The sequence below is a fragment of the Dermacentor andersoni genome, chromosome 7 (assembly GCF_023375885.2).
Source record: "Dermacentor andersoni chromosome 7, qqDerAnde1_hic_scaffold, whole genome shotgun sequence".
NCBI lineage: Eukaryota > Metazoa > Arthropoda > Arachnida > Ixodida > Ixodidae > Dermacentor > Dermacentor andersoni.
Genome location: NC_092820.1, coordinates 70,731,481 through 70,759,437, shown reverse-complemented (window position 1 = coordinate 70,759,437; position 27,957 = coordinate 70,731,481). Strand labels below are relative to the sequence as shown.

Below are 27,957 nucleotides of genomic sequence, written 5' to 3'. Positions count from 1 at the left end.
CCAACACCCGTGGCAGCTGCCGCACGATAACATCTACGAAACAGAGTACGAAAAGCCCGACCTAAACCGCGCGTTACAAGCGTGTGTTTTCTTTTTGACGAGTAAATATTTAGTTGCCCTGGCAAAGCTGTCTTCATTAACTTTGTACCCGTCACGGTAGCTCAGTGGCCGCATTTCAGTGAGGACAAAATGGAAAAACGCCCGTGTACCGAGCATGGGGTGCACGTTATAGAACGCCAGCAGCTGGTCCAAATTAATCCGGAGTCACCCACTACGGCGTGCCTCATGATCAGATCGGTGTTTTGGTACGCTAAACACCCCGATTTGATTATTTAATCAGCTTTGTCCTTTTTGTTGTGCCTCCCCCTCTCTGGCCGTAATGATAACGAACGATGCAACAAATAACCTAGCTGTTCGTTCCCTTATCGCTTCATTGCGCATGAGTATCATCATATCGTAGCCATGCTGCGTATTTTTTTTTTAATTTTCTTTCTGATAATGGACAGCACACGCTATCGCAAAGACTGCAAGCCCAGCACGTCGCTTCGTATTCGAGCAGTGTAGGAGCAGTTACGAAACACCGCCAACAGCGAGCGTATCCGGAGACAGGCTCGTCTGATCGGCGCGCTGCGGAATAAGCGGTTTGAATTTCAGCGTCGATTTGGACGGCCGAGCGCGCAGCCACGCCAGACGCCACAGGAAGCGAGCGAGCGCGGCACTATCGGTTCCCACCACCGCCAGCCGCCCGTGGTTTCGCTTTCCGCACAGCTCAAAAGAGGTCGGAGTCGTTTTTTTTTCGCCGCCGCGCACAACCGACGCCACTGGGATACTCGCCGTGCTGTGGTTCCCAAACATCGACATGGCCTGTGAGTACCGCGTCTACAGCTGAGCGGGGACAGCGTAACCGCTCTACCTTAATGATATTCCTTTCTCGCGCTTTAGCCCATGTTATCGGCACGAGCGGCCGGTTTTTGTGAATCGCGCATGACAAGGAGTGGTAATCCGGGCCCTGATTGCTTTATTTGCACTCGATGAAAAAAAAATTGACAGTCACTTACGTAGCCTTACGTGATTCGAAAGCATCCGATTCCCCGTTAATCCACCTTATTCCACTTTATTCCCTTTAATTCACCTTCACTCACTTTACTTCAGCTTAATTAACTTTACTACACCTTAAGTCACCTTACTCTGACATGTTCTAATTCACATTGCTTCACTGCAATTCGCGTTAATTCCCTTTAATTCACATTAATTAACCAAAATTACTGCGAATTAACGTTGTTATACCATTTAAAACCTCCTCCAACTACTACTGAGGTGATACAATACGTTGATGACGTCAACTCCTCCCCATTGGCTGCGCTGTCACGTGCCCAACGACGCACGCACTAGGCCCACCTTCAGTCATCCAGAACCTTGTAGGCGCCGTGAAGTCGGGGAAGCGTGCACGTCTCGTGGCCAGGATGCCCGGGCTCGGTTCCCACCCACTCGGAAATTTACTGTATTTTCTTTTCAAAGGCATTAATTCACCCCGCTTACAGGAACCTGCCTGAGAAATGTGACGTCAATCAGAGCATTTTTTGACGCGTTTTTACTCTTTGTGCCGTCGGCCATTTTTGGTGCCACCGCTTGATCCCGCCGGATTTTCTGCCTCACGGGACACATAATGCGTTCGCATTAGAAGTGTTTGCGTTTGTATTTAGATAATCCTCCTACGGGTAAGAACGGTTTCCGTGTACACAAACTACACACGCGCGCCATTCGTGAAAGTAATCAGCGCGGTAACGAACCGATCGGCGTAGCTGTGGCGAATTACAGATAGCATCGACTTGGGGGAGAAGTTTTGTAAACACGGCCCCTAAGTTCAAGGAGTGAGTATTGTCGTTGCTTCTCTTATGAAAAGCTTATCATAGCAGAAATGTAGTGGATTCATCGCCCTGGCCGGGTGTGCACGAAACCGCTCTTGCATGAGATTGTTTCAACAGTGGTCGGGTGTTCCCGTGCATGTCGCGGGATCGTCATCGGTGTTATTAAACGACGATGTCTGTGTTGGCGGCACCACAAACCGTACTTAGGTGAAAGAAGTCGTGCGAGTACTCGAACTGAGGAAAGTGTTTTTAGGCCGTGAGTTGCAAAGCCTGCCTGATTGTGCTGAATAAAGAATCGTATTCGAAAAACTTCTCCTGAGTGCTCGCCGCATTGTCCCCATCATTGCAGCTATATCGTTGTCATTTTTATCGTTATCATCAGTGAAGTGAGCCCTAAGGCAGGCCAATAACGAATTATCTTACGTAAGTTAATATCTGTGAATGAAGGAAGAGCATGAGAAACTTTAGGGAAAATAAGGAGGTACACTAAATCAGTCTAGACTGATTAGGTATATTTTTTCCGAAGTTTTCGTCTTCGTCAATTTTGCAGTAAAGATGGATATATAGAAGAAATAATGAAGGTGAAAGTTGCATATTTATTTGTTTTCAATACTGCCAGTCTCTTTATCGAGGTGGGCATATTGTTACAATGTAAGCTTTCATACAGCATCTTTATTTCATAGAACATGTGTATACAAAGTACAATAAACTAGATGCGCTAGATGTAGCTACGCAGTACAGTCTGGAAAAATACAAATGTAGAAAAAAAGACATCGTTTCAGGTATTTAATTAGTGAAGTCAACTCTAACGATAAAAAAGTTATAAATACAATAAGTTGTGATACAATACAATCTCGTGAAATATAAATGCAACACAACTATCTACTACCTAACAGTGTATAACTTAATACAGTCTAACATAACATAACATATAGATCTAAACAATGTAAAAAACAAATCTGCATAAGACTAAAGTTGTTCTAGCAGTTATTCCTTACTGTTTTCGATCATGTTACTAAAACTTGATGGCGATTCTATATAAGCTATTGTTGAGTCAAGGTATTTCCACTCCCTAACAGCAGTAGGGAAAAAAGAATATGTATATGTGCCCGTTTTACAAGAGTACTCAACTAACATTTTATTATGCTTATGGCATGAAATACGGGACGTAGAGAAAGTAATCTGTTAAAGCGGTTGTGCAACAGTTTGTGTATGAATTTTAGCCGAGCTTGCTTTGCTCTGTTTACCAGTGTGTCGATTCCGGTTCAAGCCAGGAGTTCTGTGGGCGAGTCAGTGGTTTTGTACTTGTGAATAAACCGTATTGCTTTCCTTTGTACATTTTTCACTTCGGTTATGTTTGTCTTTGTATGAGGAAACCAAATCGTGTTGGCGTATTCTAGAACTGGCCGCACAAAGGTTTTATAGCGTAGCAGTTTGACATGACTGGGAGCAGATTTCAGGGACCTTATAAGGAAGAAAAGCTTATGAGTGGCTGCTGAAGTGATGTTGGTAGTGTGCTTGTTCCACTTCAAGTCAGATGCTAGAGTCTGTCCTAGGTACTTGTGTTGCTGAACTTTAGTTAGGGGTATGTCTTTTAAATTTTGCGCAGAATCGTCAGCGCCGATACGTGAGTCACGGATTTCAAAGTCTTCGCGTATTTGGCCCGTGGTGACCCAGTACATATTTTTGAAACATCTATGTTGAGACTTTGGCTCTGTTAAAATGCGATGTAGCCCTCCCCCCCCCCCCCCCCTTCTTTATCAACATTGGACTATTTTTATGTCCACTGCCGCACGAAGGCCTCTTTCATCGATCTCAAATTACTCCTGTCTTGAACTAGCCGATGCCAACTTGCGCCTGCAAATTTCCTAATTTCGTCACACCACCAAATTTGCTGCATTGCTCGACCTGCCGCTTCCCTTCCCTTAGTACCCATCCTGTAAGACTAACAGTCCACGCGTTATAGGCCCTACGCATTACCATTGTACGCCTAGTTCCATTTTTTTTTCTCTTCAAAGATAGTTACTAGGGGGTGTATTCCGACCCATCACTTTCGCCGATACTATCGCCTTCGCGTGACGTAGTACTCAACTAGCCAATCAGCTCATCCGGTTTTACTCAACCAGACAATCAGCGCGCGCCTCGTTGTCAAGGCGATAGTATTGCTGAAAGTGGTCCGTCCAAGAATACGTCCCTAGAATCTCAATTATCCCCCGCCTGGTCCACACCGTTCTCTTCCCGTCTCGTGACGTTACGCCGAAAATTTGTCCTTCCATTGCTCGTTGCGCCCTCCTTAGCTTGTTTCAAGCTTATTAATGCAGCCCCCAGTAGTGTAATAATTGGGAACGGACTACACAGTGGAGGTGATTCATGGAGCGAAATGACGCATTCTGTTGCAGTAGGAAGCGACATGTCGAATCTCGTGACCTTCGGCTCTCCTTCTAGAACAAAACAGAAGTCAATTGTGCACTCTGCCTTGGCGTCGGGGCTGCTGCAGCGGCGACGCAATGTGCGTTCACTATCGCGAGTCGCACATACATCCTGTCACTGTGGAGAAATCGTTTCCGCGTTCCGTAATGCCTCTGATGGCCACCAGCGCCCATGTGGATTTTCTTATAAAATAAGAAAGTACCCATCTTTGCCGTCGAGTGGAAATGCTTGATTCAGAAAGGGGAAGCGCTTGCAAAATTTGGGGGAAGGAGGCGGCGACTCATTGTGTTGTGCAGCCATTAGCACTCTTGTATTGCAGGATGACAAAAAAGGGTTTTCCTTTTGTTTCAAACAACACTTAAAGGTGCTCGAATTGATTTCATGATAACCGGCACACAGAATACGTGACTTTGCCGAGAATTATATTACAGGGTCCCTGAAACGACTCGGACAAATTTTGTAGACGCGCAGGGTGCAGCTATAGTAAAAAAAAATTCGCACCACGATTTATGTACAGCGCCACATATTAAGAGAGCTACCGACGATTTCAAGTTAACCTCCTCCAAAGCCAAGCGTTCTCTTCTCAACTCGTTCGCCGAGTGATCGGGGCCAAACTCCGCCTTCAATGGCTCTGTGTCATGATGTGACTTCGTGTCGTCTACTTCCGGTTGCCTTGGAGCCCGCGCGCGAATCCTCTCCAACCTCTCCGTCAGCTGCCTGGCAGTCGCTCCCAAGCGACAGCTGTCCAAGCAGCGCGCGTTACAAGCACTCTGCCGCAGCGACGAGCGTGTGCGGTATTCCGGTAACCACAGGCGAGCTGCGCATTTTGTCGGATGTGTGGAGGCGTGCTTTTTGTTTATAAATGTATATTTAGGCATAAATGATTTATTTATACTTTGTCGTATTGCCGTTGTGATTGTGAATAACAGCTAGCGTGGATACCAACTAGCCTCGAGCTAGGGATTCAGATATCTTGTACAATAGATACTGTGTACTTTTCCTATTTTGAATAAGCTTTCCTATTTCCTAAACTAAAGTCCCTCCATACTGTAACAGCTGTGATCAAGGAGCTTTAGCGTAGCCGTACGTGAAGGGCTTGATTGGTCTGCACCCTGTACTTCGTTACCGACCTCGTTAACAATACCTGCGACGCCCACACATTTATTTATTTATTTATTTATTTATTTATTTATTGAAAATACTTTACAGGCCCCTTGGCAGGGCATTGAGTAAGGGGGGTAATAAAAGTGCAAAGTAACTCGACAGTGTACAAACATACGGCTCAAATTTGCAATTTAACACAAAGAAATGGAGAGGAATCGATGATAATGTGGTATGACGGCAAATATAAGGTTGGGCAGAAAAGAGGATAACACGAATAAAAAAAAGAAATATTGGCTGGCATTATACATATGGCAAAACTGCACACAAAACTATAAAGTATACCGATAACAATGACGACAGTAAAAAGAAAAGAAACTACAACCAAAGATAGACAGCCAAATATGCGGATTATTGGCGCAGGAACAGTTCGCAGTGTTTCAAAGACGCACAACGGTAGGGCATGATTAAAACGCAGGAACTAATCGCGTGCAAAATAAAAACATTTATCAATATAAGAAATGCAGTTGGGCACAAAGTGGTGTACTGAAAAAACAACACAAAAACACGTGCAGTGGTATAAAAAATGACGGATGTCCTTGGTCTTAAAGCTGTAAAAATAACAAATAAGTAAATACATGGGTGGGATACAGTACATGGCACAGGAAGTAAAACAAAATTCGAAAAACTAGTGGTAAGTATTTATTGCGAAAAGAAAGAGTGCAGAAGATGACGGAAGCTAGCGTGGTCTGGTTCGGATGCGATGTCGTCTGGAAGACCATTCCACAAACGTATGGCGTGAGGAAGAGCAGATGAGTTCAAGGCGTGAGTTGAGCCATATAATCGCGTGAAACTTAAGTGATTATGCAAGCGTCTTGATGTAATATAAGGAGCATGAAGGTGAAGTGGGAATGGTCTGTTGCTGTATGCCTATTTGTGAAAAAACAAAAGGGCAATGTCGCGACGAGCACTAAGGGGTTGAATAGAAAGATTGAGCTTAGTTTGCGTTATGCTGTTATGGTTGCCATAGTTGCGTGAAATGAAACGGACGGCCCTATTCTGAACCCCTTCAAGCATGGTAATTAAATAATTGTGGTAGGGGGACCAGATAGATGCGGCGAATTCAAGCTGCCGACTGACATGGCGACTGTGCCAATTCATTCACAGCTTCCTAGCTATATCTACAGTGCTTTATTGGCACAGCACCTTGTCGATCTTACTAGGGCCTTCAACGGCCTCTTTTGTCATCAAGGCATTGTTAGCAGATAACACTTTCGGCTCACTTATGAACGTGCTGCTAACCTCACAGATACCGTACTCTCCTCTTGGGCGTTCGACTAAAATCTGGTAGCGACTGCTTCCCACTTTCGCTGCGTACTACCTTCAAATATTTCAGGCTGTCGTTGTCTTTGTGCGAATGACTGCTCCAAATCTTCAATCTCTTTGTTCAATGCTGCCACTGCTTGGTCGTGCTTTTGCCTTCTCGCTCACGTTCACTCTCGCACTCTTAATGTTCTCGCTTGCACTTCTGCGGTTCCTGCACCGCCTCGCCAAGCAATCTCAATGCTCTTGTCCTCATTGGCTCTTTTATATTTTCTTTTGTTAGCTGGCCCTTTCATTTTTTTCCACCTCGACTGCCAACTCGACGCACCACAACAAATCTGACTTCGTCAACCTTCTAAGATCTGTTGCAGCTGCCCCGACTGGTCGTTAGAACTGTTTCCTTGATTTCCGCAAACCCAAAATATGCTACAAATGCCCGATTCCCCCCGAACAATAAAAATAAACACACAATATTTGAAGTCTTGCGAACCAAAAGGATAAAAGCTACGCGCTCACCCACGGATGCAGCACCACGCCATCTGGTTCATCTGTCCCGTGTTCCGAGTTGCTCAGGGCTACCTGGGTCGAAGGCTCATCCTTATCGCGGTTCCCAGTTGCTCAGCGCTACCTGGGTAGAAGGCTCATTCTTATCGCGGTTTCCAGTTGCTCAGGACTACCTGGGTCGAAGGCTCATCCTTATCGCTGTGCCCGCTTGCTCAGGACTACCTCGATTGAAGGCTCATCCTTATCGCTGTGCCCGCTTGCTCAGGACTACCTCGATTGAAGGCTCATCCTTATCGCTGTGCCCGCTTGCTCAGGACTACCTCGATTGAAGGCTCATCCTTATCGCTGTGCCCGCTTGCTCAGGACTACCTCGATTGAAGGCTCATCCTTATCGCTGTGCCCGCTTGCTCAGGACTACCTCGATTGAAGGCTCATCCTTATCGCTGTGCCCGCTTGCTCAGGACTACCTCGATTGAAGGCTCATCCTTATCGCTGTGCCCATTTGCGTGCACACGGGCACGCAAATGTACGCGTACGCACACTCGCACGCGAACTGAGGTGCGCGCAGACACGCACGCAAACGAAAGCGCACACGCGCCCGCGCAGCGCGCTCGTGCGTGTACACGCGTAATCATTCTCTCTGTCCCTCCTAGCTGCCTCTCAAAGGTCTGCGTGTGCTAACACACTGACTGACACTCGCTCTGCCATAGAGTTTCTTACAATTTCTAGAAGCAACTCTGGTGCTAGTGTCTGGGAAGTACATGGATTTGCATGGGGGTTATGGGAAGTACATGGATTTGCCTAAACCTCGTCCTTCTGTCTTCACACGGGTCCGCGACATTGTAAATTCGTCATTTGAAACAGAGCACCACGTAATAAAAACTCATTAAACATAATTAAAATTGTCCGACGGCAGGCTTCGAGCACAGGACCTCTAGTACAGAAGGCCGGTATTGAAACCATTACGCCACAGACGCATGCGCAGACAAGCAACATAGAACGCCCTTATTAATTTTTTGCGGAAAAGCCAACGTCGCTTCGCGCGTTTCAATTTGGCCATCTCGACAGGTTGATCTACTACGCTTATTAGAGATTGGGCGTGTTCGCAGTGTATTCTGCACTTGGAAAATTATAGATCGCTTTGAAATTTAGGACGATGAAGGCAACAAAAGCGTAATAAACGGAGCAATAATAACCTCTGAATACACATGTACGAAGATCAGGTAAGCCCATGTACTTCGCATCGTTCCCATGGTGACTGTACGACCGCAGCGCCAGATTTCCCTCTAGTAATTATTGTACGAAACTCTATGCGCTCTGTCATTACTGTTCCAACGCCGGCTGTAATAAATGGCCTCACGGTTTGAATTTGTCTCCTTTTCTACAAGTCAATCTGCCCTCCGCTTGGAGGTCGTAAAATGATTTTCTCCTGTCGTTTGACTTCACTGCTTGGCCCCGAAGAAAACACTGCATTAAAGAACCATGAACGTTACGACTAGGTATAGTAAATACATAAGCTGTTAGGAGGGAGTTAGCAGGTAGTGCGAGGCAGTGACGAGCGCATCCTGGGGAAAGAAATGCAGCCTCTAACGTTCTGGAGTTTAAACCGGAAGCCCGGCATTCTCATTTCACCGTTGCTACGCCCACAGTGCCGTCAGCAGAATATGACCAGTGGGAGAGCACGTATGTGTGTGCCAAAGGGCTCCGCAGTTCTCGTTTCGTAGAGGGAAGCAACGACGTGGGGTCGGCTTTCTTGCACTTGCGCTTATCAGCTCTCCAAGCAGCTGGGTTGTGATCTTGTTTATTCGCGTGACCTTGGGCCTGCACGTGCGCTTGGGGCGTGGTACAAAGATCACGGTGAAAGACATCCATTGGCGAGATATCCGATGACCGACGGCACCTGTGTGGGATACTTGATTAAGGAGTTCGCGGCGTCGCTCAACGACCCGCAGCTAGTTGAAGTGCACGACTATTTACTGCTGGAGCTTGTCTGGAATTCTTTTGAGGCCTCTAATCATATATTCAAATTAAAAACAAGACCAGTATAAATATAGAGGCGAGCGACGGGGCGCACGATTTCCACGTAAAGCATTGCACCAGTGACACCGTTAAAGGGGGCTTTGCAGTGACGCGCGTTTGTCAAGCAGAGTCACGCCATGAATACGCTGCTTTGAAGCAGTTGAATCAATAAGACAGTGGATACCCTAATGCTCCTGCTTGTTCTATGCCAGCTACGAAGATTCTGTTTTCTTTTTATGTGCAAACCATCGCGTTACCGTACTTTGCTTTCGTTGGTGAACAACACACGACGAGCAAATGCAGATCGCGCTCCCTCACGCATGCGTGTCCGTGCTTAAATGTGGCCATATCGAGAATGCATCACTCGCTGTTGGTTACGTCTAGCATATACTGCAGAGAAGGTAGCTCAAACGCACAAGATCCCGAGAACCGAAGCGGAACGACACTCTTACGGGCGACGATGAAAGATATCGTCGGTCAAATCAGTTTCGCGTCGGTATTTTTTCCTCGCTTAAGTAATGGGAACATTCGCTCAACGCGGGGTTAATTCGTTCCCGACGTTGTCACCGCTGACTCACTGCGCCCACTGCGTCTCTCGCAGCAGTGGGACGGCATCGCAGAACGAGTGCGAAAAAACAGCAGCTGATAGATGGTGGACGGAGCTTGCAGGGTTGACGACTGGTGACGCTTTACAATTTGGGCGCCGTGCTGCGCACGGTGACGTAATTGTATTTACCTGACACTAACGTATAAAGAGTGATTGCGGCTGCTAATGAGGCTATATGGACAATGAGCTCGGAGACAGCTTTGCAAGTTATGGAAGTAAGAAGGTATGGCGCTCTTCAACGAGATAGAATCCAATACAATCATAGGATTTGAAGAGAACTTGGCTTGGGGACTTGATGGTCGCGCAATTGCTTTTTTGAAAGGCCCACGGGCGCTCAGGAGGCCAGGGTAGGTAATGCCGAAGAAGGTCCTCTAGGGGAACCCCAGAGTAGTACAAGCGCCAATAATAGAAAAGGAGAAAAAGAATAGGCTACATAAACATGCACGGTGGTAGAAAAGAGGCGTAGTGGTTAGAAATTGAGACGCAGTTAAATAGAGAACCAATAGGTATGTATGCTTTTACAGAAACACACCTTAGAGACTCAGAAGAGTCACCTGTGATTGACAATTATGTTAAGGACAGGTGCAGCAGAACATAGTGGAAAGAAAGGGAGAGTTCAAGTTGCCATCAGGTAATGCAAGTCATGGGTAATTGGAGATCGCTGGGAAAGGCTTCCGTCCTGCAGTGCACACAAAAAATAGGCCAAGGATGACGATGAGACCTGCCCGGCTGTCGGTTTAGGCTCCTCTGGCTTCCTTGAAGCCCTTGGACACAGGGATAGCAGTGAAAAAGTAAACATGACCGCAGTAGAGATTTGTAAAAGGCGATTGTAGGTTTAGTGGCAGAAAAGCAGGCAGATAACAAACAACGGAGGCACACGCACACAAATTTTTCATAACAGTGGTTGAGAAACCGTCCGTCCGTCCGTCCGTCCGTCCGTCCACCCATCCGTCCGTCCGTCCGTCCACCCATCCGTCCGTCCGTCCGTCCACCCATCCGTCCGTCCATCCATCCGTCCGTCCATCCATCCGTCCATCCATCCATCCATCCATCCATCCATCCATCCATCCATCCATCCATCCATCCACCCATCCACCCATCCACCGATCCACCGATCCACCCATCCACCCATCCATCCATCCATCCATCCATCCATCCATCCATCCATCCATCCAATGGCCGGCAAAAGTGCACAAATATCTGTACCGAGAAAGCGTGGACATGAAATAAAGGAAGACGTCAACAAATTTAGCACCCAAGCACAGGGTAATTGAACACGTAAATAGAAAACCAAGAACCATAAAAAAGTGAGGAAAACAGAGGCGGTAAGTTGGGCGCAAAGCATGTCAAAAGACCACGGATATTTACAAAAACGGAAGAAATAAATCACGCGGGAAAATTTGTATGATAACGCAAAGGGCACTGGCTTGATATTTGAGGCTCGAGCTTGTCGCCCGAGGACCAAAACATTTCGAATCCAATATGCGCCACTGTATGTGGAAATAAAAGCCCAGAAACGACTCGACACATCGTAACGCAATGTCAAGAGATCCGCGCGCCGCCCCTTCAATAAGCACTATCATCGTATACAATATTGAAGTGCACTCTGTTTTGTTTTATTGATTGTGATATTAATTCCGCTAAATTGCGTCACTTAAACATTTTATCAAAGGAATAATGGCCCGTATTTCAGCGGCGATAACAGCGTAGTTACCACGGTGGTAGTTACTGATGCTGGAAGAGTACTTCGGAAATTCGTTACGAATTATTTGCCACTTCAGAAGGTGTTCCGCTTCGTTACAGCAAGTAAAAATACCTATCTTGACGTCGATGAAGATGGCCTCGTTTGCCTGTTAAGGAACACGCTTCGGCTTCACTCGCCCCGGCGTCACATTTTTTAGACTAAGCTGAGCCGAAATCGTTGTGCGAGTAACTTTTGCCTAAAACTTTGTCGAATCGATTATCTCTCTGCGAGTTTAACTTAGGCTACACTTCTTCCCTATCTTTGTTGTAACAGACGACTGCTTTGAAGCTTCAGGCATTAGGCGAATAGGGCACTTCGTTTCTCTAAACCTGCGTTTTCCTACACTGGCGTTTCACGCCTAAGCAGCGCGTGCACTTAAATGCTTGTAGTGTGTTTGCGTAGCATTCCTTTAAATATCTCGTTCGCTTAGTAGGCAGCAAACAAGCCCGCATGGTTGCACACTTTGATCCTATGTTCTAGGAGCTGTTTTCCTTGCTTTCAATGTCCGCATTGTAGCCGGACTTCCTATAGTGCTTGTCCGCTTAACAGAGCTAGCTGGCAGGCCGGTTACACGAATCCTACAAAAATTCAGTGCCCCTCCATTCTGTGAAGAAGGAAGACCAGCGAAGCTGTGTATGTGGGCTCCTTAATGGCGAACTGCAGCTCCGCCGCGGGTCGGCCCGGTATTGCACATCTCCGTCATCGGCCCATATATGGGGAGTGCTTAACGCGTGCTTGACTTCCGTAACGGGTCGGCCAAGCATTGCACAATCTTTGGGATTGGCCCACGGAGACGAGATCCGCCAGAACCTAGCCATAAACAGCTTCATTGCAAAACGGCTCGAGCCGACTTGTCGGGTTCAGATTTGCCTGACGCTTTTGTGTAAAGGCTAGCCGTTACGGGTTGAGCGAGCTGGAAGGCACTGGACAAGTCGACTAAGCCAACGCGCGTCTGAACGCAGATTGGTCGCGACACGCATCTCCCAGCCGTCAACAATGAACTGCACGCGCTGTGGGCTCTCTCGTCTCGCCGCATGCTGTTGAGGCAGTTTCGAGCCGTTAGGTACACAGGTTCATGTATACGCTGTTACGTGTGGCAGTTTTGAGTCCGACTTGCAAGCCGACCCGCTCTACTCGAGTTCATGTGAACGTAGTTGGGGGCAATGTAGCTGTCCGCATCGATGATTGCAGTGCCCGCACGATTTCTTCGAACTATACTGTTCTTGAAGATACTTTGGTACTCTTAAGTGTACCAAATGGTTCAGTGTGAACGATTCTGTCTCTCTCTCTCTCTCTCTCTCTCTCTCTCTCTCTTAGCCGTGTTTGGGTCGCACGATCCATCGCGCCCCGCGACGTCTGCTCTGGACACCGCTTGCAGGCAGGAGCTGCCTGGCGCACTGATCGCCACAAGGTAGTCGCTACTGGCACGAGATGAGCTGCACAAGTAGATATCTTTCAAAACCTGCAAGTGTGGTGCTTCAGCCAGGCAGAATGCGAATGCTTGCTAGTACATGGATTTGATTTGCCTATACTTCGTACTTGTGGCTTTAAACATCTTTGTCGTTTAGCAAAATCGACCATTTTCAACAAAGTATTAAGGTGTAAGCTATTTGCAATGCGGATGCACACACGCAGATACCTAATTCTCTGCAGTATCCAGAAAAGCATTAGTGCCTGAAAAATCACGAAGATATAGCTTAATTATTAACGTTGCGAGAACGTCTGAAGCCACAAGCAGTAAGATTAGGTAGTACATAGACGTACTAGTTATCGTCCTCACGGTAGATGATTGATCGCAACGCCAAAGTTTTCTCTAGAAATATTTGTAGGAAATCCGTTTCCGGCGGCTTTCAAGTGATGCATTTAGGAACGGTAACTGACAGAAAATCGCTGCGTGAGTTCCATGATGCACGTCGCGGGTTGAGCAATTGCCTTCAAGACGAAAGCCACCATAGCTCTGCACTAAACCATATCATTGTGCTTTTCTCTTCGTCATCAGACTGCGAGAGCTGTCGTGCCAAACTGCCAGAGGCGAAGGACTCGGAAATCCAACATCCTGTGAGTTCCGCCTCTTGATTGTTTTGCGGCTGCGCTTTCATGTGTTTTCTTTTATTCAAGCGGAACCGCGGTGCCTTTTTTAGCGTAAGTTTGACGCCGCATAAGTTGTAAATGGCGTCATCCACACAATTCGTTTCAAGTGGAAATGCCTTGCACTCTTACACGCTAGAATTTGTAAATTGCAGTATGTGCCACAAGGTCATTAAACACCTAATTAGTAAGTTTTGGTAATTACTAGATTATGCATTTCAGTTGGTTGTTCAAATAATATCCGCCTCTTTACATAGACCAAATCATGAACTAAAACTGTGCTATCTTGCACCGTCAATTTAAAGAAAAGTTCACTGAAACAACCTCTACATGTAATACAGACAAATATCTCAGTCAGACTACAACAAGACGCTTGGTTGCTAGTTAAAAAACAAGACAACTAAACAATAATACGAGTAAATATAAACACTTGCACAATTATGCCCAGCAAAGTGCATTAAGAAGAAAATATGATACTGTGAATAACATGACAACGTTGTAGGCCACCCGCTTTCGCAAGTGAGAAACACCACTGGCTGGCTCGCTGGTTACGTCCGTCCGTCCGTCCGGTCGCCCTGCTACTCGATTTTCCTCATATACAGGGTGTTTCAGCTAACTTTAGCGAGAGTTTAAAATTATGCCGATGCAGACTAGGACGACGTGACCAAATGCATGTTGCTCACTTTTGTATGTAGTGTGTCGTGCTATTTTTTTTATTTTGCTTAATGAGATAATTAGTGAAGATTGATTAACCAACTTCTGAAGCAACGAAGTTAGGCAAAATTCTAATTAGAAAGTTGTAGAGCACTTTGCAAGACTTTAGGTTACACCGTTTCTAACTTTATATCTATTAAGTATTAGTGTTTTTCAGCTTACTGCGGATGCCCGCGAAATAAAAAAAATGCCACGTGACATACCCGCTTGCGCGCCGTGACTGCAGCGCTCCCAAACTGTCCGCGTACAAACGAACATAGCATCTAGCACGGACTGCTGCCGCTTAGAAGGAGGCAGGGCAGTGACGAAGGCGTTGGCTGTGCGATTTACGCCAGCGATGTGCTTCCCTCGCGGCGGTTCGTGATAGCGATAAGGAGACGCAGCGGCAGCACACCGGGCTAAATGCGATGTTCGTTTGTGCGTGGAACGCTTTGGAGGAGTGCAATCACGACGCGCAAGCGGGCATGTCACGTGGTCTTTTTTGGTATTTCGCGGGCATTCGCAGTAAGATGAAAAACACTAATACTTAATAGATAGGAAGACAAAAACTGTTTATTCGGACGTTTTGCAAACCGCTCTGCAACTTTATAATGTGAATTTTTTTCCTAGCTTCGTTGCTTCAGAAGGTGGTTAACTAATCTTGACTAATTATCTAATTAAGCAAAATACAAAAACAGAGTGACACACTACCCACAAAATTGAGCAACATGCATTTGGCCGCATCGTCTTAGAGTGCACTGGCATAATTTTTAAACTTTGGCTAAAGTTAGCTGAAACACCCTGCATGTTGACTATAAAGGCAGTGCGGGTCATGAAAATGACTAAATAAAAGTATTGATTTACACGGAAAAACGAAGAAAACCCAAACAGTCGATAACGCGATGTTACACATAAGCGCAAGGTTGAAAAACAAAGACAAAGTTCTAACGCATTGCATGCAGACTCACTAGAAAGTAAAAAAAAAAAGATATGTTCATACACGGTTGGCACATCGCCGCCCATGGCGCCATACCATGCCCACGGCCAACCAACCAGGGGCCCGCATAGAGAAAAGCAGCAGCGAGCTGACACTCGACACCGAGCCTTCGCGCCGACGGTGGTGCGTATACGCCCGCGTGTTAAACGACGCAACGCCGCAAAGTTTCCCCACGTGAGAACACGATCGTGCTCTCTCGCACATGTGTGCGAAGCGAGAGGTAGTAAATACATCAGCCGTGCGAACAAATAGAAAAAAAAGTTGTTCTTGTAGCCTCAACACATGGCTCATATCGCTCAGAAACCCATCAGGAGCATTGGCGAGTCGTCGCCTTTTGCACTTTATCCCTTTTCTTTCTCATCGAATGCCAGATGTCCCTTTGTGGCCGTAAAGGAAGTCATCGTTTTGCATTGACAGGGAGCGGACGCCTCTTGTAGTTTGTCCACCTAGGAAAAGCGCAGTCCTTTGTAATTCGCGCACAGTCCACTGTGCGCTCGATGGGATTTATTTAGAATAAGTACTTTATAATATAATTTGTTGTTGGAGCAAGTCTCCAGTGGTTGACTGGCGCGCTTCGCCAAGATTCCCCTCGTACAGAAGACCAGGCCATCTCGTAAACAGTGTCCTGCCACCTATAATTATCATTTCTGAGAACGGCACTCATTCTAATCCTCTGAAGGCATACTAAAAAAAAAAAGTTGTGCAATAATGCGATGATACGCCTTAATAAAACAGCCACCATCACATTGAGAGGAGCCTTGATAAGCCGGAAAAGTTGCAACAGGAAAGTCGGGTGGCAATGCCGCCTAGAAAGCCCGCACGAGATCGCCGTGACGTCGTGCATTTTGGCAGTGTCTGTTCAGGCCGAAATATTGTGTACCAGTAAAGATGGACGGCGATAAATTCTGACAGATCCTGTGACGAAACTCAGTGTGAGGTTTGGAGGCCCTTTACGGTGCCGTAGCAGCTCAAATTAGAGAAAATAAATGAAAACTATGGCGTCACACTGACGTACCAGTGTGACGTCACAAAGCGACAGTGTAACGTCAGTGTGACGTCACTGACGGTACCCATTCTGCAACCCTAATGGTCCAACAGTTATCTAACCTGCACATTACATGACCTGCCCAGCTCCATTTTTTTTCTCTTAAGGTCATTTAGAATATTGGCTATCCCCGTTTGCTTTCTGATCCAAACCGCTCTCTTTCTGTCTCTTAACGTTATGCCTAGCATTCTTCGTTCTATCGTTCTTTACGCGGTCCTTAACTCGTTCTCAAGCTTCTTTGTAAATCTCCAAGTCTGTACCCCATATGTGAGCAACCGCAAATGCATTGATTGTACACCTTCCTTTTCAATGAGAATGGTAAGCTTCCAATCAGGAGCTGACAATGTCTGCCGTACACGCTCCAACCCATTTTTATCCTTCTGTGAATTTCCTTCTCTTGATCAGGGATCACTGTGATTAATTGACCTAGGTAAACGTACTCCTTCACAGAGGCTGACTGGCTATCCTGAACTCTGGTTCTCTTGCCCGGCTATAAATATATTAAAGTAAAGGCTATTTATTATTGCTTATAAGTGCTTACGACCTATGGCGTCAATTTGTTCACTGACGGAGCTAGTCGAGCCTTTATTGTGGCAGAGGTGTTATCCATTATCACGGCCGCTGGCTAAAAGAGAAAGAAAGAAGGTGCGACCTTCCGCGTCCATCAAAAACGCTGTCATACGCTATCGTCATAGAAAATGCGTGAAGAACGCGCTTCAAACGGCGTCGCTCGTGGAAACGAACGCGTCCCGTCCCCGACAGCTAGCGCCGTTAGGCCCAGCCAAGCGGCGGATAATAGAACTACGGATGAGACATTCGCTGCCATTGCAGCCCGCCTGACGTGGCAGGTGGCATCTTTTTATTTTTATGCAGTGGCCGCGACATTAGAATGCAACTCTGCGGTTTCAGCAACGCCGGCAATAAAGTGTCACTCGATCTTACTTTATTTTTGGCCCTAACATTTCTCATGCATGTTAAGGGCTGTTCATTTCTAGAGTCATCCATGTAAGTTTGTATTGATCTTGCATGTACGAGTACGTGTCTCGTAAATCCGCTAATTGTCCTAATAATATACAGGGTGCTTTATTTTAACTGCGCCAATTAAAAAAAAAAATTGCACGTGACACTCAGCACAATTCTAACCCTTCATCTAAATTACTCGACGAGGGGGTCATTACTTCTACGGGAAAGTAATATACTGTATTAAATAATTCCCCTAATAACGCTAATTAGCTCACTAATTCATTACATTACGGCATATATCTCAATCAAGGAATTGTAGCCGGTGAGTTCGCAAGGCATATCCACCTCAAACGAATTCTCAGGACTCCACCAGTTTCGAGAACTTAATTTTCAAAGTGACCGACGAAACGCATTGGCATTCGAGTTAATTCTTTGCTTCAATGCATAAAACGGCGTTTCCTTCAAGAAGTAAGTGGAAGAACAGTGTATTTTTACCTCAAATTTGACAGCGCAGGTCGCGAAACCAATGCCATATAATTCGTTCCAAGTCGACATGCCTTGCAAACGCACCAGCTGCAATTCGTAGATTGAAAGATGTGCCGCAAACAATGAGTGCAAATGTTAATTAGAGTAATTATGTTAAGTATTCAATTTCTTGTAGAAATAATGGCCGCCTCAACGAGTAATTGAGACTAAGGGTTAGAGTTGCGCTATTTGCCACAAGCAATCTAAATAAGCAACTTGGTGCAGCCGTATAAAAAATCTACGGCATAGAAGCTGTCATGATTAAGAGGAAATGGAGCGATACACTCACCAAGCCGAAAGCTGATCCAATGTTATAGAAATGATACAGAGCTTTTCTTGGCGAGATACGAGCGGAATAGCTATACAAGCTGCAGACGAGCGTGCTTAATAATCTAGGAACAATACGTAACCAAGGAACGCTGTCACCACCGGGCCCCGTTTTTCTCATAAAACGAGGCGACCGAAAGATATTGCGGAGACAGTCCCATCTGCATGCCTGTAGCCTCACCGCCAACCCCGGTCCGATCCCTTTGCTGACCGTAGGCATCTTTTTCCGCCTCGAGTCCCGCGTTTTACGACCCTGTGTATTGTAGCCACTGTCGCAGAGAGTGCTGTTTTTGCTCGCCCAAGTTCGCGAGGCGCCCTAGTGCGTGGGAGCCGCTTATGGCGATTGTACTCGTGTGTGGTACTTCGCGTCGCGTGTTTCTGGCCCACAGCGGCACATTAGCGGCCGCTCTTGACCACATAGATTTTTTTTACCAAGTGTGCGGTTTGACAGCCGAGTCCGCGGTCGAGGATTTTACACTCAGAAGCTGGATAATCCCAACAAGCCCATCAAGATGAACCAGGACGGCGAGTACCCGTATAGCACACGTCTTGATGCCCAGACACGTGCTGACGAAGAGGTGACGAGCGCGACCGAGCTCTAATGGGACAGCAGGCGACCCAATGACAGCGACGCATCAGACCACTTCCAACAAAAGGTTGCTCAGCTCTCACGACTGCAGGAGGAAGATCCGTGAGTTCGGCGGCTCCACTTCTGCTCCCTCAACGCCATCAGGTCAGCCGTATCCAGGCACGAATAACGCCATCTTCGGACAGCTGACCGAGGCCTTCTCAGCGAAGGCTCGCATGATGGAAAGGATGAATCCGTGATCGATCACTGCATTTATTCATGTGAGTGCAGACCCAGCTACAGCAATCCCAAACTATACTGGATACAGCGCCGAAATCAGTACCGACGATTGGATAGAAACACTTACGCGCGTTGCGGAATCAGCCAGCTGGTCTGAACAACGACGACCAACTGCCATTCACCTCAACCTGCAGGGGCCAGCTAATGATTGGCTGATATCGTCGGCAACAATGTGTTACTCGTGGCAAGTTTGTGACTGCATTTTAATCGGCCTTCGTGACTGAGGAAATCCTTCCGGTCTTATGGAGGAAAACGGTAGAACGAGTTCAGTGTCGGGACGACGGTGTGATGAAGTACATCCGAAAAAAAGAAACAACTTGCGATAGGATCAATCTAAGTCTGCCGGATACAATTGCTGAGGTTGCTGGTACACAACAAAAATGTTGTCCGGCAAAAACTTCTGGTCGACTTAGATCAGTTTCACGTCATGGGAGAGAAGCTATGGAAGCGTCAACGAGTTACTACAAGCTATGAGAGCCTATGAAAACTTCATAGAAAGCCGCGAAATCGGCACGAAGATTCGACAGCCGAAGCAGATTGAACAGTGGCCATCAGCCGTGTCCTTCGTCAACACACGTAGATGATGCTGTGCGCAGCAACACCATGCGAGAACGAGGGCCATGTACGGGTGGGGTACGTTGTTACAAATGCCAACAAGCGGGCCACCTGTTGATGCAATGTCCTAAGCCATGGCGCCCATTTCATTGCACGAAGTGTAACTGCGATGGTTACAGCGCGAGATTGTGTCCGAATCAGGGTCGCTCATGTAGTGTCACTAACATTTTACGCACCACGTCTTCAAAAAGGGTGTACAAAAGCGTTAGCATTGACGGCGAAGGGATGATCGCCCTTCTCGATATGGGCTCCGATCTGCGGCTGAGCAAAGGAGCTTTTCGCACCTCCCGGGGCGGCGAGAAGCGGAGTCGGTGGACGGGAGCCATCCCTAGGAGAACCAGATTTAAAGGCGCACGTCGATGAAGTTGAACTTCCTGCCGTCCACTGCTACATAGTCACTGACGACGGCTTTGCAGGTCCGGGCGTCATCATTGGCACTCACGTGATCGACTTGCCCGATCGGCTCCTGGTCCGTAGTGGTGGGTGTGTCCATTTGCTGAGCCAAAGGAAGGTATTGCCGCTGAAATGGAAAGTCTGCGAGAACTTGTCAAGTGTCGCGAAAGCGTTGAGACTGCCCTGCGGGCGGTTCTGTTTGTGTCGAGAATGCTTCCTCTTGACGCAACTGATGTTGTCAGCGTCCCGACTGCGAAGTACAGTAACGTCAAGTTGCACATGAAGCATGGACAGATACTCGTGCGTCCATCCGATACTTGCAACATGCCAGAGCAAGTTTTCCTGACCGCCAATGAGCCGGCCCATGCGCTGAAATTGATAAGATGAGGCGGTATTAATGTTGGCTCTATAATCTATGACGAGGAGAAAAAACGGCCCTTCGGGTGGCTCAACAAGCATAATAATTGCTGCGCACTGTGAAAGGAAGAACTGGGGTGCACCGGCATCGCTGATATGTAAATTTGCGAGTTCCCTCGAAGCAGGCCGGTTTCCCACCCACAATACAGTAGCTGTTACTACCAGATGCGGGTATGGAAAGAGGCTACTGATGAGTTGATATCATATAGATTAATCTGTAATAGTACTTCCGAATACAGCAACCATGTTCTCGCGCGGAAGAAAGGATAACGCATACAGGAGAGGGATTTACTACAGCCGCGACCGTAACCACAAAGAGTTAACGACACATAACCAGCCCGCGAATACGCAAGCTAAACACAGCGTCCCGTACGTTGTCACAGAGCTGCTGCTCGCGGACACATATCGCGATTTGAACTTAGGATTATCGAGCACCCATGCAAGACAGATGAAACTCTTTCGGGACGAGACCGGCGCAGGATGATTGAGTGCAAGCAACGAATGCCGTCACCAGCAGACCCCGTTTTTCTCAGAAAACGACGTAACCAAAAGCCGAAAGACATAGTCCTGCAAGGGGCGGTGTGCATGCCTGCAGCCTCACCGCCACCCCCGGTCCGACTCCTTCGCTGACCGCAGGCATCTGTCTACGCCCCGAAGCCCGCGTTTTGCGACCAAGTGTTCCGTAGCCTGTGTCGTAGAGAGTAAAACTGCGTTTCGAGGAGTAAGGTTGTCCTGTTTGCTTCACCAAGTTCGCGAGGCGCCCTTTTTGCGAGGGAACCGCTTCGGGTGAGTGTACGCGTGTGTCTTGTCTGGCGCGTTTCTCGTCCGCAGTGGCATATTCGCGACCGCCGTTGAGCAGACAGATTTACCAAGCGCCCGGTTAGGCAGCTGAGTATAGGGTCGAGAATTTTACAATGGATAAGACACAAATTGCAGCGGGAGGTCCCTTACTACTCACTTTCACTTGCTAAGAATTTCGAGTTAGATTTAGGTGCACGTTAAAGAAACCCAGCTGGTCGAAATTTCCGGAGTCCTCCACTACGGCGCGCCTCATAATCAGAAAGTGGTTTTGGCACGTAAATCCCCATAACTTATTTTTTTAATTTCGAGTTGGTTTTCGGAAGCGTTTATGATCTTCTGGCGTAAGTCATCACGAAGGCATAACGTGAAATCGCGTGACGTTAACGTGTAAAGCGATTAGACTAATGCTTGACCTATTGTTAAGGATGTTTGCATTATAAAGAAATGTGTTCATGAGCGCTTTTACCATGTTCAATGCAAGCTCTGTAGACAGCACTGCTCACAAATTATTTTTTTTCATGAATATTCCTCCAATGAATAGGAACTACAAGAGACGAGTGCAGCAAGTTTAATTGACGGAGAAAACATTAAGAATGAATTTATTCTTTTCTAAACAGCTTTAGCAGCCATCGTCAGCTTCCTCGGGTGCCTTCTATATATAGCGTGCTCCGGTAAGTGTGTCTCGTGAATCGTGCTGCGAGCTGCGAGATTATAAAGAAATCGAAGAAGAGTGAAAAAAAGCTTCTTCGGCTCCTGCCATATCGGTCCGAACGGTTTTCAGGCCTTTCACTCGCTGACTCACACATTGCTTTAGCGTACCTAATCTTGGTCCCTTTAATGGGGTGACTCAGACGTGATTGTACGGCGAGCACGGCGTCATGAACAAGGGCATGAACGAGAGACCGACGACCAGCGCAGAGGGGCTAGCCACGGTACACATTCACCTGCCGTCCTGTTGGCCACAAAACCCTGCAGCCTGGTTTACTCAGGTAGAGGCCACCTTCTATCTTCGGCGCATAACCTTGCAGCGCGCGAGGTTCGTCCACGCTGTCTCGGCATTCCCTACGGAGGTGGTCCAGGAGTTCCAAAACGTTGTGGACGCACCCCACGACACCACCCCCTATGAACACTTCAAACCGACAGTGCTGCAACGCAAGTCCGTGTCTGTGTGCGGGCGCCTCCAGTAGCTTTTCAATGAAGTGGAGCTCAGCGACCGTCCACAGTCGGGAACTTCTACGTCGTATGCGGCGGTTCCTGAGTGACTGCAGGCTGGACGCAAACATCCCGCTGCTGCGTGAACCGTTCCTTCAGCGCCTGCCGCAGAATCTGGTGGTTGCCTTGGCTACCACACCAGAAGACATGCTTACCGCGAGCCACGTCTACGTACGGCATGAAGGCATCCGACCATTTCTTAAGCATCTCCGTGACGCCCCTTTCAAGGAACTCAAGTAGACAGAAAACGCACTTACCATCTACCTCAACAGACGTGAAGAAGTCGTGACGTTAGACAGGGTTAAAACATCCTACCTAGGGACCTCGCCGCCATTATCCGCTCTCAACTGCTTTACAACCACTGAAACGACAGATCTCCCGGCAGCAGGGCATCAAAGGCTGTTTCTTGGGCACCGCTGCTCTTCTTCCTTAAGAGGGGGTGGCAGGGAGGCCTCTAGCAGCCATCGTCATCTTCCTCTCCCGCCTTTTATATATGGCACCCTCCGGCGAGTGCGTCTGGTCCCTCATGCTCCGAGCTGCGAGATTAAAATGGAAGAATAAAAAAAAGAGAGTTTATTCGGCTCCTATCATCGGTCCGAACGGTTCTCATGTCTTTCACTCACTGGCTAACACGTTGTTGTAGTGGGCCTAACCTCGCTCCATATACGGCTGGAACACTTTCGAACTCACTTCCTTAACTTTTGAAAGCACATGTTCCCCCTCGATCCGCCGGAATAGCCCAGGTGCCCGCTGCGACCGGTACGATTCCGGTGCTCGCGACAGAAAATGACCATACCGCCCACTTTCCAACACACACATGAAAAACATCATCTACACAGTTCATATGCGCCACGCTATAAATTGAATTACAGTTATCAGTCTTTGAAAATGAAGGGCGATCCCAGGTGTTCAGGAGCCCCAGAATGTGCACTCCTTAAAATTTCACACTGTTGTAACAAGTTAACAAAGGAAGGCAGTTCACAGACCCGGTTTTTTTTATGATAAGCACAATTTCCCAGTTGGCGCATGAACAGCGTTGTATATTAGACAGTAGGACCGGCAGGTGAGTTTCTAATTGCGGCTGAATGGCTGAGGTGCGTCGCTCACGTTATCTTCCATTGCATCGCTTTACAAGGATCCTAGAAACAAGTGACGTGATTGCAGTGTCCGACACACGTATGTGTAAGTCCTGCAACTGCAAAGAGACGACCGAGCACGTGCTGTGTTTCCGTCATCCTTATGACATCGAATGCGACGTTCTTCGGAGTGTGTTATACCGATTAGACAGCAGACCATTTACAGAGACAAAGATTCTTGTACCGTGGCCCCACGCGTCGCAGGCTTACAAAGCGACGCGGGCATTGGTACGATTCGTGAAATCGACTAGGCTCAGTAACCGATTTTAGGCATGAAGTGATGGATAACTCCGCATGTTCCCACTTAGAGTACATTTTCACCTCTCTCCTTTCTTTCTGTTCATCTCCTCAACCTCTTCCACCGTGTAGGGTAGTAAACCAGACGTGCGTCTGGTCGCCCTCCCTTTTTTTCCTTCCTTCTTTTCCTCGTCCTCTTCCTCCTCCTAGATGTGCAGAATAATTTTTGTAGGTAGCGCTCTCCGCGACTATCAAAGAACACGATCTCTAGAATCGAATGAACTACGACGAAATCCTACCACATGAGCTTGTGATTGCATGAGCCAGGCTTTGTTGAACCCACCGCACACTGATGGCATCTTTCGCACTTTCCCTTTTACCGATTCCTTTTCGAACACAGTTCAGCGTCGAGAGTTTTCTGGACAGCGGTGAGTTCACAGATTTCGAGTTCCGGGTGAAGCCGGAGGACCATCCCGACATCCCCGAGCGGAGATTCCGTGTACACAAACTGTTCCTGGCCATGAGAAATGAAGTGTTTCATGCCATGTTTTTCGGAGACCTTGCCGAGAAAAGCGAGGTGGTTATCACGGATGTCCACCCAGACGGCTTCGACTTGCTGCTCAGGTGAGATGATTTGTCGGAGTGGCCCCGCTAGAGCATTTCTTACTGGACAGTCTGGTCTTACTGGACAGCCAGTTAGTGGTCTTGCATTCGATTTAATGTAGCGCCGGCCTCATTTCTGCGGGACTGGCGTTAATCCAAAAGCACTTTTACTGAGATTCGGACAAGGTGGTCAGAATTTATTCGAAGCCTTCCACTACGACACTTAAATGCCACCTCTAGTACGCAATCACTACTTCAATCAGTAAATCCCTGAAGTATTTTCCGACAAGTACATCACGTTGACCTTTTTACAGAAGTGATCCCACAAACCTTGCTATTGTTGTTATGGTAGTGCATGAGTTAACAGGAAAACTTCCAAGTGCAAAAAAAATTAAGCTAAGGAAAACTACACTGAAGCTTCAAACGTCAACGGATTTTCTTGTTGGCTTCGAAATAAGAAAAAAGTACAGGGCGGTGAAATGTGCAATATTTCGTGAAATGTGGCAGAAATGTTTCATAAGCAAAAGTTAAGAAGAAGATGCACTGTTTACGCTGATGAATTTATTTACACGACATGATGTGCGGAAAAGTAGTGAAAATTTTGAGAGCACTATGAGGGCAGGAAAGATTCTGTAGTTGCTATGTAGCTCCGAAAATAAATGTGCTAGTTTTGGATATGCTAGCGCAAATGAAATGCAGTGAATGATGCAGTGCAAGATTTCGCAGGCCAGTGCTAAAACATAGTAATCAGTGTACGTTGTGGAAGGTTTGGACAGGACAGGTGATGCAATGTGTAGATTTGATAACACGGGTTCTGTTAAAACAACAGGAGTGCCAACGCAAGGCAAGTGCAGCCGAGGGTGGCAGAGTTGGTGTGATGGTGATTGTGATTACATGGTATGATGAGATTATAGAACACGCAGGCGTACAAGGGAGGCAGCAATACAAGACTCCGCTAATTGGGGATTTCTGACAGTTGCTTTCTTCTGGCAGTGCAGGTAAAAGGCTTACGAAGATGACGATGGTCGACCATCTTACCCGCTTGTCTTTAAGAGAATGAAAATATGAGTGGTTCATGTTGACGTGTTAACATCGGAAAAATCAGCCTACAAGATGAAGCATTGTGTCGAGCGTCTATCTGCTCGTTCTTTTATCCACATAGGTACCTGTATTCCGGCAAGCCTAAGATGAAGAGCATCGACGACGCGCTGCACGCAAGGTTCGCCGCCAAGAAGTACCTGGTTCAGGGATTAGTAGACGCTTGCGGCCTCTATATTGAGAAAAACCTCAAAGCTGAGCGGCTGTGCTCGTTCATCGACTACTTCATGCAAAGCCGCGAGCCAGAAATTGACGCTATTGCGGAGACGCTCCTGACGTCATCTAAAGCCCCGGACATCCTCACCTCGAAGGAATTCAACGTCGCCCTTGAGGAAACCATTCGATACATCGTGGAGAGGATCAGAAAGGTTTCCGAGGACAGCGTGACCAACGCCGTGTTCGGCTGGGCCCAGGAACAGTGCGTCAAGAGCCTGGAGTCGGAGAGTCCGCTAGAAGTGAAGGCGATTATGCGCACTTTTTTTCCCAAGTTGCGATTCTTGACCATGACAGCTGAAGAGTTTGTGGTAGGACCGGGTTCCTGGGGTCTGCTGGAAGATGCCGAGAACCTCGCATTACTGCGCAATATCGTAAAGAGTGGATCCCAGCCGCTACCCGAAGGATTCTGCAACGTCACTGACGATCGCTTCTAAGCTATGAACCAATGAAATGACATCCTTTTCACTCGGCGACCTGTGATGCCTGTTGAACTTTTCGTGGCTCGTCCATCTTTGTTAAAAGGCGCTTTTGCCTAATGGTACGATTCGTTCGCAGTATGCAGAGCTTCATCAGAATAAAAGTGCCATTAAGGAACTGTTGCTTTGATTATGCCAATGTGGATTTTAAAGATCTCAGTTACAATGCCCACAACAAATTTCGGGCTGGTATGTGCATGTAAATATGCTGGCTCATAAGTTCCGATTGGCGGTTGTAACTGTGCGGGCAATCTAACGCATTATTCTGGCGAATTGTGAACGAGAACTGGTCACATAGAGGCAAAATACGTATGTATGTATTTTCTTTCAAAATTTTGTGCTCACGCTGAAAAAGATATCACGCATATAATTAATCGAATGCTGGAAACTGGAATCTTCCCCTCTGCTTTTAAGCTTGCCCGCATATGCCCAATACACAAGTGTGGGGCCCTTAGTGACATATGTAATTACAGACCAATCTCGGTGCTACCCGTGCTATCTAAAGTTTTTGAAAATGTTAGTAACAAGCGTCTCGTGAATTCTAGAACCAGATACCAAGTAATAAATGACGCACAGTACGGCTTTCAGAAAAATAGAACAAGTGAACTAGCGTTATTACGTGCTAAAGATAAAATAATGAATGACTTTGAAAATAAGCTTTATACCGTTGGTCTCTTCATTGATCTTATGAACGCATTTGATTGTGTTAACCATGAGATTTTATTAGTTAAACTTCATGATTACGGCAATTGTGGCGTTGCCTTAGATCTTTTTAAAAAATATCTTTCCTACAAGAAACAGCGCATAAGAACTGATTATGGTTATTTCCGCAATTACTACAGTAAAACAAGGGGTGCCTGAGGAGTCGATTCTAGGGCCCTTGTTATTTATACTTTACATAAACTATATATATGACATACCTAAGTCACCAAAGTTAGTAACTTATGCGGATGACACCTAGATATTTTTTTCTGCGCGTACACTTCATGACTTCCAGAACACGCTTAACGACTACCTAATGCAGCTTGATACTTGGCTTCATGCAAATAAATTAGCGCTGAACCTAAAAACAACTATGTCTTGTTCAAACCCACTAACAAAACATGTGACAATGCACTCACGATGACATTCCAGGACGCCGTCATAGCACGCGTATAATGTCCAAAAGTTCTACGTGTGTGGTTTGAAGAAAGTATGTCGTGGAATACACACCTAAACAAACCAACCTCAGAACTAAGCAGAACAGTTGGTTTATTATTCAAATTGCCAAATCTAATTCCTCTGCAGCTAAAGAAAGCGATATATTATGCCCACTTCTACTCCCGTTTATCCTACTGCACACTAGTTTGGGGTACTACAAAGATTACGAATTATAACAAACTGGAGGTATTGCAGAAGCAAGTGCTGAAGATTCTTGAAAATGATCATGGGGAGTACAAAGAACTACCAACTAATCATTTGTATATTGAACACAATTTGCTCAAAGCGAGTAAAATATATGACTACAAGCTCCTGCTGCACATACATAAACATAACCTGTTACATTCAGCACACACAACGTCAGCTCGTTATGCACTGCGTAACGAACGGATAACAACCGCACGAACACGTACAAATTATGGAGAAGCTGTCCTCGCTTATCAAATACCCG

General features: G+C 46.8%; 1 protein-coding gene across 1 annotated transcript; it reads left to right on the top strand.

Moving 5' to 3' along the window:
- The first annotated feature begins 312 nt into the window (after positions 1–312).
- LOC126534325 (BTB/POZ domain-containing protein 6-like) lies at positions 313–27,957 on the top strand. Its single transcript, XM_050181600.3, has 4 exons — positions 313–866; positions 13,596–13,654; positions 24,314–24,537; positions 25,679–27,957. Exons 1-4 carry the CDS (start codon positions 860–862, stop codon positions 26,262–26,264), a joined length of 876 nt encoding a protein of 291 aa, XP_050037557.1. The 5' UTR covers positions 313–859; the 3' UTR covers positions 26,265–27,957.

Coding starts and splice junctions, on each gene's coding strand:
- LOC126534325 (XM_050181600.3), top strand. Junction 13,655..24,313: donor ACTCGGAAATCCAACATCCT/GTGAGTTCCGCC, acceptor TTTCGAACACAG/TTCAGCGTCGAGAGTTTTCT. Junction 24,538..25,678: donor GGCTTCGACTTGCTGCTCAG/GTGAGATGATTT, acceptor TTATCCACATAG/GTACCTGTATTCCGGCAAGC.